Raw genomic sequence first — 19,156 nt, forward strand, 5'->3', positions numbered from 1 at the left:
ATCTTAACGATCGTCAACAGAAATGGGTAAGCAAACTACAAGCTTACAAAATTGATATAGAATATGTGAAGGGGAAAAACAATATGGCAGCTGATGCATTATCCAGAAGACCCTATTTATGTACCATAACAGATATCACGACCGATTGGAAGCACTCCATTATTGCAGAATATGCCAAAGATCCTCATGCAAATGACATCATGGAAGGAAACATACAACATGAAGATTATAAAGTGGTAGAAGAACTTATTCTCTATAAGAATAGAATATATCTTACACCTGGTTCGAAAATGAAGGCAAGAATTATTAGGGAACACCATGACAATCCCTTAGCAGGACATCCAAGATATTACAAAACATATAAAAAGGTGACAGAAAAATATTCTTGGAAAGGACTCAAGAGAGACATATTGAAGCATGTCCAAGAGTGTGACCTGCCAACAAAATAAGGCAGAACAAACTCATCTAGCAGGACTACTTCAACCTCTGCCAGTACCAGATCAGAAATGGGAAAGTATTTCCATGGACTTCATAGTAGGCCTCCCAAAGATCCAAGGGAAAGATTGTATATACGTAGTAGTGGATTGGCTGACCAAATACGCATATTTCATGGCCATATCTACAAAATATAGATCTCCTCGAATTGCCAAAGTCTTCTTCAAAGAAGTGTTTAGACTACATGGATTGCCCAAGAACATTGTCAGTGACAGGGATAGCAGATTTCTTAGCATGTTTTGGCAAGAGCTCTTTCGTCTAGTAGGCACCAGATTAACACCTAGTACAAGTTATCACCCTCAAACCTATGGACAAACTGAAATTGTTAATAAGCGGATGGAAGGATATTTAAGAACTTATGTTACGGGACAACAGAATGCATGGGTAAAATGGCTACACCTTGCGAATATTGCTATAATACTACCCACCATCTATCCATCGGAATGAGCCCCTTTAAAGCACTATACAGTTATGAACCTACTTCTTTTGGGAGCTTGATTTTTTCGGAAAGCAGAGTACTCAGGGCTAAGGATTTTGCACAGCAGAATATTGATATCATGAATGTTCTCAAGAATAACGTACATCATGCCCAAAACCAACAAAAACTATATGCGGACCAGAATCGAACTGATCGAACATTTCAGGTTGGAGATTTGGTTTACCTATGACTGCAACCATACAAGCAATCGACCATCAAAACAAGTGGAGTAGAAAAACTTAAACCACGTTTCTATGGCCCCTATAAAATCTTGAGGAGAATTGGTGAAGTAGCATATGAGTTGGAGTTGCCAAGAAATAGTAGAATTCACAATGTCTTCCATGTTTAACGACTTAAGAAAGTTCTTGGACAGCAAACGACGCCGTGTGAAGAATTGCCCCACTTGATGATGAGGGTAAGCTCATCCTAGAACCAGAAAGGGTCCTCAACATGAGGGAAAAGAGATTGAGGAATAAGATAATTCCATAATATTTGATCAAATGGAAAGGGCCACCTGAAGAAGATGCAACATGGAAAGGACTAGAAATTTTTGAGCATTCAAACCTTAAATTGCTTGAGGACAAGCAATATTAGGGAAGGACGGACTGTAATATCCCTACATTAATGTTTCATGAATACCATTATTACCATTCTTTTCTTTATACTTAAACACATGTATCAATGATGAAATAATAATGTGTAGATAAATTATTAATATTAAAAAAATATATCTTTATACTTAACATATGTATTGATGATGAAATAATAATGCGTAGATAAATTATTAATATAAAAAAAAAATACATATACATGAAATAATTGCTATGCAATAATATTTACTATGAAATAATATTAAAACAATATTTACCATTTAACACATATTAATAACATTACATTCTGAAGTAGAGTATTAATTATTATTATTACCTTATATTATCATTTAACACTATCCTATACCAAGCGTTGCAATTAATTTGGAATCAGTGCTTTACAAGTCTATCGGTCAACAAGGACAGAGATGTCCCTTGACCAGATAGACATGGCTCCCTGAACCAACGTGGCTTCTTGAAAGATGTGGTCCATTCCAAAGGTATATCTGGGACGGGCAGACTTCTACCTGATGCATCGAAAGGGATCAGAATATAGATCGCAGGACTGGGCACGAAGGTGGCAGGCTAAAGCGATCATATTAGTGAGTATGTTTTTCCTTCGTTGCTGACTGTATTTAACAGCAACTTAATTCAGTACTGTCAATATACACGTTTCCATTCTTTATGCAGATTTTTTATAATTTTTAATAATAATAATAATACATACATACATACATATATATAGGAAGAACAATGGCAATCTGAATGGATATATTTATATATGTAAAGAATTATTGATCTGTTCTGAATAACAAATAGACAAAGTTAAAAGGGTTCACAGTAACACAAATTTAATAAACACAATAGATTAAAGGAACTAGAACTTGACTGCAATAATTAACTATAAGAACGAAGTTACCGGTTCGGGTTCGAAGAACCCGGTATGCCGGTACGGCAAAATTTTGAAAAGGGGTTTGGGTTCGTTAGTACAAAAACATGTAAATTTTATATATATATATATATATATATATATATATCTTGATATTTGTGAAGCCTATAAGCATGAATTAAAATTTGCATGTCACATAGCATCATATAAACAACAAAACAAACATAAGCTTTTAATCATAGCATCATGATGATACCATAATAGCATCATATACATCAAGTTTAATATCAAAATGACAAAATATTCAAGTATCATTGTTTCAACTTTCAACAATATAAAGTTTAATCATCAAATGGATCATCTAATTCATCCTCCTCCTCCTCCTCCTTGGCATTGACATTAGATGAGCCAATGCCACTTGCACTTGCACTATAAGTTGGCTCGATTTCCGAGTCATCAAGTGTTAATGCAAGAAGTTGAGAAGCAGGAGCATCCAAATCAGTATGCTCTGGCTCTATATCCCACATCTCCCCTTGTGTGTAGTCACGTTGTTTGTGTGAAAGAAGACGTAGGTTGGAATGCACATATACTAAATTCTCCGCTCTTTTTGATAGCAGCCTATTGCGCTTTACTGAGTGGATGAAAGAGTATGTGCTTCAATTTCTTTCTGAAGCAGATGAACTAGCAACCTATGAAGACAAAGTAAACAATTAAAGTTATACATTAATAAAAATAAAATTACTATGAAGACAAAGTAAACTATAAATAAACTAAAACTTGTAAATTTAAAATTTTAATTAATTAAACTTACTTGTGATAAAACTTTTATAGCGAGGGGTTGTAGGTGTTGGAAGCATGTGCCATGGAAGTACCACCAGCTATGAGCATCCTTCTTGGATCTATGATGAAGTGCATCAACACTTAGACCATTCCCATTTGCGAATTCTATGAACTCATTTGTAACAACATCTTGCAAATCATCGTCGGGATATAGTCTAAGAAATTCTGCCTTGTACCCATCAGATACTTCTAGATCTCTCCATGGTGGAATCCTTCCTGGTTTATCAAGAAACTGATTGCTATAGTACTTAGGTGTCTAGGCATAGGCAAGAAGATGCAAAGGAGTGGTCATCTTATTCCACCTTTCTACAATAATTACTTCCAGTTCTTTGAAGAATTTCTCCTGGGGGTCAGTCTCTTTTTCATTTATAGTGACCTTTATTTTTTCAAGCATTGAGTCAATGCCATCATAAATCTCACCTATGCAAGGCCTATCCATGTTTGTATAGCAAATCATGCTCATGATGGGCTCAGTGATACTTAGGAGATATGTAACAAGATCCCACCATTTCTCATTCAATATTCTATCCTTAATTTTTTCTGCCCTCTCAGTGCTACTCTGCTTCCATACAGTCCAATTGGTGTTGATCACCATATTGCATAGTGCCACTCTAACTTTCACAAGTCGTCTTAAGACGATTGTGTTTGATGCAAAACGGGTCTTAGCAACCTATAACACAAATTAATGCCAAATGATTAAAAAATAAAGCCAAACTTTAAAGAAGAATACACAATATAGCTTACACAATGATATTATGAACATTGAAAATTTAAAAAAATCAGAAAATGTAAAATTAAATTACTATTTCACTTACCTTCAATAGCTCCAAATTCGAATAGGTTCTAAAAATCCCTTGAGACATGTGGTGGTTTGTGATGAACATCTGGATGTCCTCAGCCTCTGCATACACATCTCTGATCCATTTTATTTTTTGCCCAATCCTTTGTAGCATAAGATTGAGTGAATGTACCGCACAAGGTGTCCAAAAGATGTGATCATAGCGTTGCTCAACCAACAAACCAGCAGCTCTACAATTTTTTGCATTGCCCGTTGTGACTTGGACAACATTGCGGGGTCCCACAGACTTATTGGCGGAGATGAGAATTTTTGCAATAAATTGGCCATCTTTTATTTGGCCCTCACAATCCACAGCTTTCAAAAACATTGCCCCTTTAAAGGACACCGCTATGACATTGATCAAGGGACGGTTTTTAGCATCTTTCCACCCATCTGAAACAATTGTTACACCTGTCTCAACCTATGAATCCCTTATGGGTTTCAATGCATCTTCAACCCTCTTCACCTCTTTCTCCAATAATGTTCCACGTACCTTCTCATGACCAAGGCCCTTATACCCTCTTGGAGCCTCATTAACACTTTTTATCATTTGCTTCCAATATGGGGAGTGAACAACATTGAAAGACAACCCATTTGCATAAATGCACCGTACTATATCTTCGTCAGCATTGTCTCTACTCTCATTTTGGAATGCGGTTTCTAAAGGCCCCTTTGTTCTTTTACGTGTCAAGGGTGGTTCACTTTGAGGTTCATTTGTGGCAAAGAAGGGGTGGTCTTCTACTACAATACTAGGATTAGAAGGACCTTGCATATCCTTTGTTTTCTTTGATGCAGTTTGGTTCAATCTACGGGCTTCTCTGTCTTTTGCCGCCTCATGCTCCCTAATATATTTCATCACTGTCTCATCTGGTACATGTTTAGCATCTTTTCCAGGGCATTTTTTGATGCCTCTTCCTTTTATTCCGCACAAATGGCCTACCACCCGATAATATGAACTATTACATTCAATATCACATCCATGGCATCTCCAATGGAATCCCCCACCTCCTGAAAGTTGTTTTATAATGTCAACATATTTCCATAAGGGAGAATTTTGATCATTTCTTTGTTTTACAATTATTTGTTCATTGCCAATGGAGGAAGATGTAGATGCCATTCTAGTTCCTATGGCAAGAAATAATATAAACATATTCAAAAACAAAAACTAAATAATGAAAAAAAATTCAAGTTTCATGTTTGACAATTTGTGAAACAAAAATAGTTGGAAAAAAATGTGAAAAAACCTACCTCTTGCAGCGAATGGAAGCTTGAAAATGTATGGAAATGATGCTGCAACACTTGTTGAAGCTTCAAAAATCAGTCTTCAACTCCTCTTTGATCTTGGAAGCCAAATTTTGTTCACCCTTTCTTCAACCCACTCTCATAAAACTTTTGTTTGCAACACAAATGAGGTGAAATGAGTGAATATAATGTTTTAGAAGTCACTTTTAGGGTATAAATTTCACTTTTTAGAAGGCGGAATTCAAAAAAAAATTAAACTTGGCATATTTTTTGCCGTTATGAGCCGCCCGGGTTTGACTGGGTTCGACCAAGGACGAACCACCTCTGGGTTTTTCGAACCCTGGTCGAACCTAGTTCGAACCGGACCCGAACCATGGACTCAGTCGAACCAGGACCCGTTCCAGGGGGGTCCAGGGGCGAACCCGGTAACCTAGTATAAGAATCTAAAATCGTAAGAATGAAATGTCAATCAATAAATCCTTGCAACAAAACTTCTTAAAACTAACCTAATCTTTAATCAATTTTGTATTTCTCCACATCCCCAAGGGAGATGGAGGCTGCTAGGGAGGGGCGGAGTAAATCCATCCGATAGGATGCCCCAAGGGTGAAAGACTCCTCTTGAAATCTGGGCTGCTTGCCCCAAGGGTGAATGGACTGAGTTCAGTAATCTAGGCTAACTTGAGAGTTGGTTTCAAGCGCCCTAGACAACCAAGCTCTCTTCTGGGAAAAGGGACGAAACAGTTGGAAATTAGGGGATGATTTTAAGAAGTTATAGCACAAGGTGTTGTTAACTATGCTTAATTAAGGTAGTAACATAGGTGTTGCTTTGATAATTGACGGAGTATAAGTTAGGGGACATTAGATTATCTGTGATGTTATTGGTAAATAACAATTAAGAGGGGTCAACCTCCAGCTCAATTAAATAGGCCTTGGCTTAGTTTCTCAGGACTTCACATCAAAAACCTCCTTTATTAAGTAGTGTGTTCTTTTGCAGTAGGCCCTTAGAATCAATAGGGTGGTTGGTTCCAACTTTCTTTCAAAGATTAATAGACAGAATCAACACGAGTAAACTTATTGGTACACGAGTCCTTGCACCTCCCAGTTCCCCAGCATTAGTCCCTCTCTCCCAATAGTGAGATGATGGAAGCACTGAAAAGAGGTCACTTCATCATGTGTTCTCCATTTCCTCTACCCCTATTTTCCCAATTTACCCTACCCTATTCTACAGTATTTTACTGCTCTTTGCCCCTACCTGTCCTTTTGCTTGCATGGGCATAAAAATATATATTTTGGCAGCAAAATTTGAGCACTGAAAGTGATACTGCAGTACTTATTTTGGTTAAGCAGTTACAATTTCAACTATTTTGTTTGATTTTGAATTATTTTTTAGTGCAATCTTATTTTTATTGTTTAAGAATGGGTATCGTGGAAAATAAAAATATATTAGATATAATCATAGGTATTAGGGATTGGAAATTTGAACCTATAGTTCTTTTTTGTTGCTTTCAAAATTGTGAACTATTACTATAATTCAAGTAAGTACAAGGACATGTAAATGTATGGTACTGAGTCCTGGTTATTAGTAGAGTGAATTTTGGAGTATTTATGTGTCAGTTGCAGGTTACTTTCCTTTTAGGAACCTTGTGATGGCAATAAATAAAAAGAAATCTGCTAACGTAACTGTTTTCTTTCTGGATGCAGTTGGCACGTGAATCCTTATCATTTTGGGTAAAAGCCTTTTCAGAGGACACTGCTAAAAGGCTTGAAAACTTTGGGTTTATACAATTTAGACCTGGAGGTAGGAATTGAATCTCTTAGAATGTCTGCTGATGTAAATAAAGTTGTAGTTTTTCATTACCCATCTATGTGAGTTGATTATGTTATCACTGAAAAAGTAATATGGAACCAAGACAATGTAAAGCTGGGTTGTGAAACTGTGTGAAAAAATAAGATAAAGTGTTAAGTGCTGAGAGCTTCTTCTAGTTAGATGGTTGCTGTGGGCAATGCACTTTCTTTTGTTTTTGGAGTTGACTACACTCTAATTTAAAGATGTGGTGTGCTGTATTGTTTTATAATGAAACTAATAACATCATAGTGTCTGGTATTATTTATAAAATTGTTTGATTTAGATGCTGCTCAATTTTAAATCCTTTATAATTTTCTTTTCAATTTTTCATCTAAACATGTGATAAATATTGTAGTTCTATTGTGTAGAAAATTAAGCAGTAATACATTTTGATTACACTCTTCTTTTTCCTTTAACAAAGGATCCATATCCATCAGCAAATTATCATATTGATGCCTTCTATGAAGGTAATTGTCTCATCTCTTTGCATTGCATTTGTATATTTACCTGTCTGTTTCTCATTCTATCTTTTAGCGAGTTTAAGTTCTCCAAACAAACCATTATTGAACAAGAAATTTCACTCGGTGGTAGGGCAGAAGTCATTTATCAGTTCTGACTTGGATATTTCAAGTTGTTTGTAGTTTCTTGCATTCATCTTATTGCTCCCATGTAGGGATTTTACATTTTTCTTTGCTAGTAGAAACATAGACCGGTGATGGCTGAACTACCAAGCTTATAGAAAGAAAAAAATGCTATTAAAATTCATGAATGACCAATGTAGATTGATGGAATTTAAGTGATTAGCAAGTAACAACAGCTAATTAGGAGTTCTAGAAGGAATCTAAGCAACCAAAAATGAGGTATCTTACATCCAACTAGCAATCAAAACTGTAATGTCCCCTGCCTGATCTATTTAAATATACTAAAATTGATAGATTTTCTTCAATAAGTTATTAACAGTGCTTGTCTATTTTTCTCATTAGCTGATTAATTTCATTATTCATAGTTCTTAATATAGATATCAAACCCTGCTACTACTTCAGTTTTAAGGGAGAAGGGTTTACATATGTTACCAAAGTGCTTAGAGACCAACTACAATAGGTTCCCTCAAAGTTTACAGATCCAAGCCCTTACCTATCTTGGGTCTATACCCTCAAGGCTTATGGGTTGCTGATCCCCACCCTATCTTGGGACTTAACATATTGCTTGGATTTAGACTGCCCCTCTTTGAAACATCTCAATCCCATCTTCTTAAATACGGAAAGTAATAACATGATTTAGACTATAAGTATATATATTTCTTATGTATTATGAATATATATATGAAATTAAGTATGACTGTCGTACATATTGCAGTCCATATTAGTATTACTATTAATTCTGCATAAGAACATTATTGGGCTTCATATATTAAGCATACTTATTAAACACATCCCCACGCATACCACCAAGAACAAGGATGTTACTGCCTGTAACTTAATAGCAGTTCTGATCTGATCTGATCCATGGTGATCTTACTAGATGCTTTTGATTCCTTTCCTTTATATCTCTCAATGTGAGGGAGAGGTCACACCTCTTCATCATGTATGCCCTTTGGCAAGAGACACGCCCCTTCACCATTAGCACCCTTTGAAAGAGTTCAACTCTTCATTATTTCTGCCCTTTGAAAGGGACACAACCTCTCATAATCAGATCTGCACTTATTATTTAAATCAGATCTGCACTTCTCATTTCCAAATTATTCCCCCCCTCAAATGAGGTTCTCTTCTCCCTTTTATATCTCATTGTTGAGGGAGTCACAACTTTTCCTTTCATGTCTCTTGACTTTTCATTAACTTAATTAATTTTTAATTAATCATATTTAATTATATTATTTTATATTTTAATTTAATTTAAAATATTTTTAATTTTATTATTATCATTTATTATTAAAATTTATTTCAAAGTGGGGCCATTACATATATATTTATTATATAGTATAAGTGATAAAGAATCAATGTACGTATTATGAGAATAATTGGTTATTGCTGAACCTATTTATCAAGTTGGTATTAACAGCGTTATTTATATCATTATATTATGTTACATTAACAGCATTATATTATGTTACCTACATTTTATTACATTATATTATCAGTACTGTATTACATTGGCAGTATCATGCCACACTGACAATATTATATCAGATTTTATTAACTGTATTAGCTTCAGGTTACATTAACATCATTATGTTATTTTGGCACCTTTAAGTTATACTAGATTAACAGTGTTTTTATGTTAATACATGCCTCCTATATCATATTAACAGTATAAGTTGTATTAACAGCATTAAATTATATTAATAGTATCAATATTAAATTGCATTAGTAATATTAATTGTATTAACAATATTAAATTCTATTAATAGTATTAATTGTATTGTATTAGCACCATATGATATTGTTAACAATCATCATAGTCATACCCGTAATGTTTCCAAGACTGCTGATGACTTTTTTTGGTCTTTCCCATATTCTCTTCCTTTTCTTATTCTTCCGTGTGTGTCTTCTTTGGAGGAAGGTGGTCAAAGGTATTTAATTTCTTTGACTGGCTATGACCCTTCCTAAAGAATATGAAGTCCCCATTGAGTCGCGCCTTTTCTGATTAAAATTTGTTATTCGTAAACACAGCCTAATGCATTGGTAATTTGATCGGTGCTTTCTGAATAAACAAATTTTGATATAAGTAATGCACACATTAATAAATTCTGAATAATTCTATTAATAATAAAATGTGATTCACATATATAATAATTTTCAATATTAATTTGTGAATAATAATAATAATATTTAATAATTAAATATTAATAAATATTAATAATAATATTTAATAACTAAATATTAATAATTTCAAATAATCATTTGTTGATTATATTAATTTATAATAATAATTGTTTCATTTAGATTATAAATAACGATCAAGAAGGGGACATGACAAAAACTCTTATGAGCCAATAAGATATCCAAAATGAAACTCTTGGAATGAGAGAAGGAAGATTCTACTGGGAACTAAAAAAAAATAGATATCATGAAAAATCTCTGAATAGGCCATTGATCAGCAGGAAATTCTTTGTATGAGTGCAGTTTTCCGAATATGACATTGGTCAGCAAGAAATTTCATTTTACAATTTTCCTGTACTCTCTTAGATTCAGCTCATTGATCCTAGATTGGGAGACAGAGAGGTGGAGAGTGAGGTTTTCCTTTATTTGTTAAAGTTTCACAAAATCTCTGCTTCTTATGACCAGCACTTGATAATTTTGCAATTTTAGCCTAAAAGCTCCAACTTTGATATTAATCTTCATGAACTCATCCATTTGACTAATAACATAATTAGATCTTCCCAAGAATACCATTAGAAATTGCTCAAAAGTTTTCTTCGCTGCATCTGTTACTCGATTTCAGCATGTTAATCATATTTGATAGGTCTTCCTTGAAGCTGCTTCTATATAGCAATTTTGGTAAATAATCATGTCTTTTGCTTGGCACAGTTAACCACAGACACTTAAGAATTTAGCTTTCCCATTGGAGCTTACAATCTTCTTAATTGACAATCTGTGTTTCTTCATAGGGCTGCAAACAGAAGGCTAACTCGATGGAGTCTGTACCTAGGCATCATATAACCTTGTTATCAGAAAAAAAATTTTTTTGCTATGTTTGCTTGATACTGACAAAAATAAGCTATCACCAAGTCCAAGGATTGAACAATGACAGGAAAGGATGCTGCTTGTGTAAGTCCGCTTTCAACCAGCTTGTGAGCTAAATTACTTCCTGCTCTCACATGATCTTCAATCTTCAAGTCTGATGTTTATGTTTCCTAGTACTGTATCTTGCACATGGAATGAACCATTTACCACTGAATCTTTGGGCTCTTTGATGTCTTCACACAACTCCATGCTGTGAAATTTCTCTCAACTGTTACAACAAAGAAAATAATGTTTTGGAGATATGGAGTTGCTGAGACAGTCTGAAAATGAATGATTTTGCAATGATGCTATCACTATAACAGTCAAAAAGAGTAGTTTACATGTACAGTTACTGTAGCAGCGAGTTGGCAAGTGTTAAGTCATTATAGCAGTTAGGAGAGCACTTAAAAGATGAAGGAAATTGCTGGAAACTGATGAAAATTGATTTAAAATCAGTCTTAAATGTTGATTTGTCCTTTTGGCTATGCTAGAATAGCACCCAGTTCATTAACTTGCATCTGTCAATTTTGTGTCTCAAAAGTGATGGCAAAGTGCCGTAGACTGATGAGATATGATGAGGAAGAAGCTTTAACAATGCTGCCTTGGTTACCTTGTCTTGGATGGCACTGAAACCTGAACTTTTTCCTACAAAAAGAATGAAAATGCCAGCTTGGTTTGATGCATCAAAGAAGCTCGAACTTATGTGAATATAAAGTGAGGCTTCGTACTTAAATAGGAAAAATCCAATGCTTTAATTACTGCCTCTCTATTCTTAGATGCTGGCTTATTTCAGAGCTCAATTTGCTTTCACTCCATTCTTTGATAACCAGTTAAAATTTTCTACTTTGATCCTTAGTGGAGATTTTCCACCTTGACACCAGAAAATGGAAGTTTCTTAATGTTGATGCTAGTCTAGACTTATGAGAGGTGGAGATTTGTTCAATTAATTTTGCCAGTTTGTGGGATTGTGTGATGTAGATTCATGTAAAAGAGTGATAGGGAAATCAGATACCAGCAAAGAGAAAGGCAAAAACAAGCCATGAGTGATAGAAATGAAGTTAACATCCAGGAGATCATCAAGAATAGAAACAGGAAGATGGCCAGAGTTTTTCAATTTACTATGAGTGTCTATGATAGAAATAGTATGGACTTTGGGAGGAATGGATCAGCAATGTAGTGTTGGGAGATCTAATTCCAATGTTGCAAAAGGATGTCCCTCATGCAATGATGGAGTCCCAATCAATTCATCAACCAAGATATTCCAAGCCAGATTTTTGCAAGGAGAGGAAGAAGATCGATTTGAATAATAGCAACATTTACCATCAAAATGGGAGGATGACATGGCAAGGTATCATGCAAAGTATAGTGCTCTAAACCCAGCAATCAGTCATGACATGTTGTTCATGGTGTGTATGTGATGAAAACAAGGAATGGGCATATGAGGGCAAAGAGGTATCATTAAAATCAGCCCTAGAGAGATATTCAATAGTAGTTGGGAAAGATCACTATACCTACCTATGATGGATTAAATGGTTGTAATTGTATAGCTAGAGCATTATTGCAAAATTTAGATACCTACTTCTCATTAAACCCCATGTATGAGGGGGAAGCAATCAAGTTTACAACCCTTCACCTAGAGGGTGTGGCTTATGAGTGGTGATAATGTGGTATGGTGACTCGAGGACACAGTTTGATTACTTCTCTTGAAGAGTTCAGCTAGAGATTAATGGAGAGGTTTGATATGAAGGATCTAGAGATTCATTTTAGAGAATTAGCACAATTGACCTTATAAATTTCAATTGACCATTATGTGGCAGAATTTTAGAGGCTTTCAGTGATGAAGAGGCTCATAGTGCTATTTGTAGAAGGTCTAACGAAAACACTCAAGGGTTTGGTAAGGGCACCTGATCTGAGTTCTTAAGCAGATCATATCATTGATGACAAAAAATTTCTTGAACGTAAAATGTTTTATTTGATCAAATGGTATAATATGTAGGAGAAAAAGAGCAGGAATCTCTTAAGCAGATCATATTATTGATGACAAAAACTAACTTCTTGAACAGAAAAGTTTTACTTGATCAAATGGTATAATATGTAGAAGAAATAGAGCAGGAATGTCTTAAACTGATCATATTATTGATGACAAAAACTAACTTCTTGAATATAAAATTTTTACTTGGCCAAATGTTATAAATCACTATAGGAGGTGACTGGTAAATTTCAGTTTTAATCAATAACCTGGTACAACAGGGACAATGAAATCTTTTGAAGTTGTATTGAATGGTACATATCAATATTGACAATGCAGTTGGAACTCTTACTGCTTAAATAGTCTTTTAAATGGACCATGAAAGTCTGGATAGTAAAAGAGAAATGAAGAAATTATATTTAAGTCCAATGAGCAAATTAGGTCAATGGAACTTAAAAGCACACAAAGCTTAATAGCTAACCAGAGTGCTAGAAGGAACTGCAAGAATTACTTAATTATAATTTTTAGAGAAACTACTTAAGTGTTCATCAAGCCAGTCTTGTGGTACTTCATGAGTTCAAAGTGCTTAGTGCTGCAATGACCGAATCTCAAACTTGGTGGCAAGTATGCATTCTGTGACAAGGCAATTATTAAGGATTACCTGTATAATAGAGTTATGTAGTCACTGTACTGCAAAAGGGGTTTTCTGATCCAAAAGAAAATGCTTTATGTTAGCTCAGAAGGGACATTGGAAACCCAATCCTGATCCATTTATTCTGGAGTATGCTGTAGCTTAACAGAGTGAAGTGGACAAATTAATATGAATCCTTGAATAGTAGATCCTGAAGAAGAATTTGTATATCCACCAAAGATATTTATCATCAACCCACGATCTCAGTGCATCAAGCACTCTAGAATCCTAGATCATTAAGGCTTAGGGTTGTGGAAAATCATTATGGGATGGCTTGTGTAAGGATAATTGATAAAGATCTTCAGAACTATTTTTTGGCCATTGTACTCAAATTATAGCTCAGATATCTGCTATATTTGTATTACAATAAGAAGATGATATTAGGGATTACAACCTGCTTTTGTACATCTATTGGAGTCTATAAATGAAGGCCAACCTGCCTAGCCTTTAGACTATTTTGGTATCCTCGCCTTTATGTATTATTACTGATATCTTTATCATTGTTATCACTTAATTATGAATATTGGCTCCAAGAAAACATGATGCTTGCACAATGCATGGTTGAAGAGTTCATGTGACGCATAAGTCCGAGCAGCCAAGCCTCAAGGCATACCCTCCAAACTTGTTGTTGAAGGTGGCAATGGTGTTATATGCATACGTACATGATGGCTTAATGGCCTAGCCTCATGGTGGTCACATTTGTCCCATGTTTTTGTGTTATGTCCAAATGCATTTTTCTGGGTTCTGGCAATCAATGGTGATGAGGACGTATGGTGGTTCCTTAGGGTTTCAGTTTTTATATTTCCTACATTGAATTGCAAGGATCTCACCTACTTGTCATAAGTATGATTAGAAATAAATAAATAAATAAAATATACAATGGATTTTTGGTAGTTTAACAAGTTTAAGCATTAGGATTCATCTCCTATTAAGTGGTAGGGCCTGTGAGTTCCAATGTTTTAATTAAGCTATCCATTTATTGAAAGGGTCTGAAGCACTAAGTGTAGTCACAATGTGCTACAATGAGAATCGTGGGCTTTTGAGTTAAACAGTGAGTGACTCCATGGAGAGTGTTGTTAATCATCAAATCTTACAGACTGTTTATAGATGTGATGGGTTTTCCCCCGAATTTTAGGAGGGTTGTATGCATGTCAGGTCATCTTGCTGGATAAATTTTTTTGTGTTGGATCCTTCTTTCTTTCAAGTCAATGTGGTAGAAATATTACAAGGTCTTTTGGGTTTTATCTTTTTTAATCCTATATGATGAATGCCAAGCATGACTACTCAATACATTTTTTATATTATCATATGCAAGCACTAGTGTTTGGAGTTCTGATTTTTAATTGAGACTAAGTTTTGTGTAAAGGTGACATATTGTGTATGTATTGGTGAAGCTATACCTTTAATCAGTTCATCATCTTTTTACTACTATATTAATTGTTTGTTCTTGCACTGGGACATCTGACTTTGTATGGCATGTTTTCCATAATTCACAGAATCTCATCAAACTTTTCTCTTTCTTATTTTTAATTTGTTACTATGATAATATGGTCTTCAAATGCTTTTTACTTGGAAATTTTTGTTCTATTATCTGGATGGTTAAGAATGGTATACATTCTGGCAGGTGAATATCATGGAAATAACCCAGAGATGTCAAAATTGCTACACAAAGCTGTTCGACAGAAGAATGAAAATGCGTTTGCAGTCTACCAACAGCATCTTGCTAACCGACCAGTGAATGTATGTTGTTTCAATATATGTTTCAATAAGCCTGTATTGTTTCTTGTTATATGGAAAGAGCAATCATTAAGTAAATAAAAGCTCAATAAATTCGGAGTGAATAAATCTCTCACAGGAGAACACTCTCTTAAAATTGGAATATTCATCTGCAAGTCACATACTTTAGTGATTTGTTAAACTCAGGTACTTCGTGACCTTCTGGAATTTAAAAGTGACCGACCTCCAATTCCTGTGGGAAGAGTGGAGGATGCATTGACAATCATCAAGCGCTTTTGCACTGGGGGCATGTCACTAGGAGCTATTTCAAGGGAAACACATGAAGCAATTGCAATAGCAATGAACAGAGTCGGAGGAAAATCTAACTCAGGGGAAGGGGGAGAGGTTAGTCACTATTTCTTCTTTGTTTAGTACTTGTACATAAAATCTTGTAATAGTCAGAATGTTCTATTTCTTCTTAAATGAGAACTTGTACATAAAATCTTGTAATAGTCAGAATGTTAATCACAATATTCATTGTAGTTATGATTCCTGTTTAGAATGATTCTGTAAAATCCTAGAGCATATTCTATATAATTTGTTTATTACTGTTAAATCAGAGAAAATAGTAGTGTAACATTAAGAATTATTTCTTTGAAGGATCCTGTGCGTTGGAAACCTTTATCAGATGTTGTTGATGGATATTCACCCACATTACCGCACCTTAAAGGTCTTCAAAATGGAGACACTGCCACTAGTGCAATAAAACAGGTGTGTTTTTAATATTCTTCAAGTGATTGTTATGTCTGTCCTTATTTCTAATATTCTTTTAGGTCTTTGCACTTAGTGAGTCAGACATTGCCACTTTTCATGGTTTAGCATGTAGTTGACATTAAGAATGCCATCAATCAAACTGCATGGAATCATGTATAGCTTACTTTCTATTACCAAACATGGGATTAAATTTACATGCTTGAATTCTTTAGTCTTTTTGGTGATGCTGCACCCTAATACATCTTAAAATCACCTTTTTTTCTCTAGTTGTTTTTATTTTTTATTTTATTAAATCAGTGTATGAATCACAGCACTTTTGATCTGATCTGCCATGCTATACCTCAGAAATATATAAAGACATTGCAAAATTGAATTTTAGTTTCATGTTGCCTTGCTTTCAGGTTGCTTCTGGACGTTTTGGTGTCACCCCAACATTTCTCGTAAATGCAGAACAGCTAGAGATCAAGATTGCACAAGGGGCAAAACCAGGAGAAGGAGGGCAGCTGCCTGGCAAGAAAGTTAGTGCTTACATAGCAAGATTACGTAACTCCAAACCTGGTGTACCCCTTATTTCACCCCCTCCCCACCATGATATCTATTCTATAGAGGATCTTGCTCAGTTGATCTTTGACCTGCATCAGGTATCTTTGAATTGGGAGATATGCACTATTATTATTTTTGGATGGCTTAGCATGTAAACATTTCTTCAAATTAAATGATACATATTGATAAGAATGATTGAAAATTCCAAAACTGATGTGTGATAATTTTGGATTTTGTCTAAAATTCAAGTTGCTTTTTTTGGTTCAGTCATTTATTCTTTCCAGTATCTGCAATGACTTGGAATATGGTTGCCAGGTTAATCCAAAGGCAAAGGTTTCTGTCAAGCTTGTAGCAGAAGCTGGGATTGGAACTGTTGCCTCTGGAGTTGCAAAAGGAAATGCTGATGTAATACAGGTGTGGTTATAATAAATTCTAATGTTTATTGTCACAGTATAGCGTAGATATCTAGGTAGCATATCTAAATTAATATAGTTTAGGAAAATGTCAACATCTCTTAGTTTCTTTCCTAGTTAGTATGGATGTACATTGTAAATTTAACTAGAATTAAGTTTGTAGGATGTTTTGGGATAATTCAGATATTAAAGACAACTAATGTTCTTAAGCTAATTTACTAAGAGGAAGAGAAGAAACTTTCATACATGATACAGCATTACTGTGTTTGTGCAAGAAGAATATATATAAATAAACATCTCTCTCTCTTTCTCTCTCTGGTGGTATACATAAATGCTTCCACGTCAGATTATTTAGTGGTATCCTTTGCGAATCTGGCTATACTTACTACCTCTATGGGAGTAGTTGTTACCCTTTTGCCAACAGGAGATGAAGGACAGATGGAGGGCTTTCCAAGTCAACTGGGGGCACAAGTTAGTGTTGGATTAACTTGTACATCCATTTGGTTCTATAAAGGCACAAGTCCAATTTCTCTCAATTAAGTGTGTGACTGTGTCACTTCATGAGCAGGTAGGTATTATGAAAATATAGAAAGAAAATACACAGATGAGAGAGGAAGTAGAGAAAAATTCTTGTTTTATAGATGCTTCACTGGAAGGGTTGAGTGAATCTTAGGCTCTTAAACTGGAGTTTGTTCCAATACAGCTGATTTTACTAGACAGTGGGACCTGTATGGTACATTGTATCTTGTATATTCCAGACTTTTTATTTGTTTGAATCATTTTTCTGGATGTCCCTTCACTTCATAACTCTTAGCATTACATACAAATCATTCTTAGTACAAGGCGCCATAGGTACTCTGCATTTTACTTCATTGCAATCTCCTCTTAGCCTGTAGTCTTGTATATTTTATTGGCTTATTCCAAGTTATAGAAGCTTAGTTGCTCTTTTTTTCTTTAGCAATGGTATTTTTGGCATCATATTTTAGAAGTCATTTCCAGAGATTTCCTTGATAAATTCAGAGCATTCTTGAGCTAAATTGTAGTGTCTAGCTTTTTGGACTTTGCCATAAAAACAGATAAACAAAAATGTCCATTGCTTCCTTTCATGCTTTGTCATGTTGCAGTTAGACTTGGGCTTTCTATATTTGTTTAAATGAATCTAGCATAGTTTAATCACACATGTTTATTTCCATCTCATTGATTGTTTTGACTCTAGAGAGTAGAATCTAGATCTTTATTGTTCACATTCTTGTGGAACATACTGCCAAGGATTCTTGCATGACTTGTTTATTATTTGTGCTAGATTAGTTTTTAGTTTCAAGCATTTAGATTAAATTTTGAGAGACATTGCTCTGAACATGACTACTCTTTTCATCTATTCCCAGTCTTTCGAGTTTGTCATTGTAGTCTATTCTATGGTAGGATTTATTCAAAGTCTCATTCTTTATCCAACTTGGTTGCACAGTCTCAAAGTAGAATATGGTTGACCAGCAGCTCAGCCAATCTGTTCTTCAATCACACCCTATCTTAACCTCCTAGTTCACTAACTTAGACTGTCAACATAAACTATGAGTAGGCCAAACAATTCTGGCCCCAAAGAGCCTGTGTGTAAAGGCAACTTCTCCATTAACAAGAAGCAGCCAATCATCCAAATCAAGCTAATCACAAAATCCTTGAGCCCATATTTTCTTTACTTTTTTCTGTCTGAACATGACCTTGGGAAGCCACTAAGCGAAGAAAGATGTGTAGTTCTGTTTGGATAACTTCTGTGAATCGAACATGAAACTAGGAAAGTGACATCTCTCTGATTTATATTTTTTTTGTCTGTCTTGCTTGGGTATTTTACATTTGTAGTGTGTCTGGGTTTGACGATCATTGTTCTTTTGCCACATAACTTATCCTGTTCATGCCCAAAACCAAAATCATTCTCCTTCTGATGATTGGACCCATGCCTTATCCGATGCAGATCAATATCAATGTATTCTCTGAGGTAGCAGTGCCCTTATACCTACCTTAGATCCTCAACCCGATTCCTCTTCCTTTCCAAGGCAATTCTAATGACATGGCTATGACTTGAGATGGTTTATACTCTAAATCCATTAAGAATCCT

The 19,156-nt window shown here is 34.9% G+C and overlaps 1 protein-coding gene across 1 annotated transcript in view; it reads left to right on the forward strand.

Moving 5' to 3' along the window:
• LOC131031686 (ferredoxin-dependent glutamate synthase, chloroplastic) overlaps positions 1–19,156 on the forward strand; it is a 268,749-nt gene that overhangs the window by 192,944 nt on the left and 56,649 nt on the right. The window contains exons 17-22 of the mRNA XM_057962794.2: positions 7,074–7,170; positions 15,225–15,340; positions 15,524–15,721; positions 15,977–16,087; positions 16,492–16,731; positions 16,949–17,047. Coding sequence (XP_057818777.2) covers positions 7,074–7,170; positions 15,225–15,340; positions 15,524–15,721; positions 15,977–16,087; positions 16,492–16,731; positions 16,949–17,047 — 861 coding nt within the window. The remainder of the gene's footprint in view (positions 1–7,073; positions 7,171–15,224; positions 15,341–15,523; positions 15,722–15,976; positions 16,088–16,491; positions 16,732–16,948; positions 17,048–19,156) is intronic.

Source organism: Cryptomeria japonica, chromosome 6 (genome assembly GCF_030272615.1).
Source record: "Cryptomeria japonica chromosome 6, Sugi_1.0, whole genome shotgun sequence".
NCBI classification, from domain to species: Eukaryota; Viridiplantae; Streptophyta; class Pinopsida; order Cupressales; family Cupressaceae; genus Cryptomeria; species Cryptomeria japonica.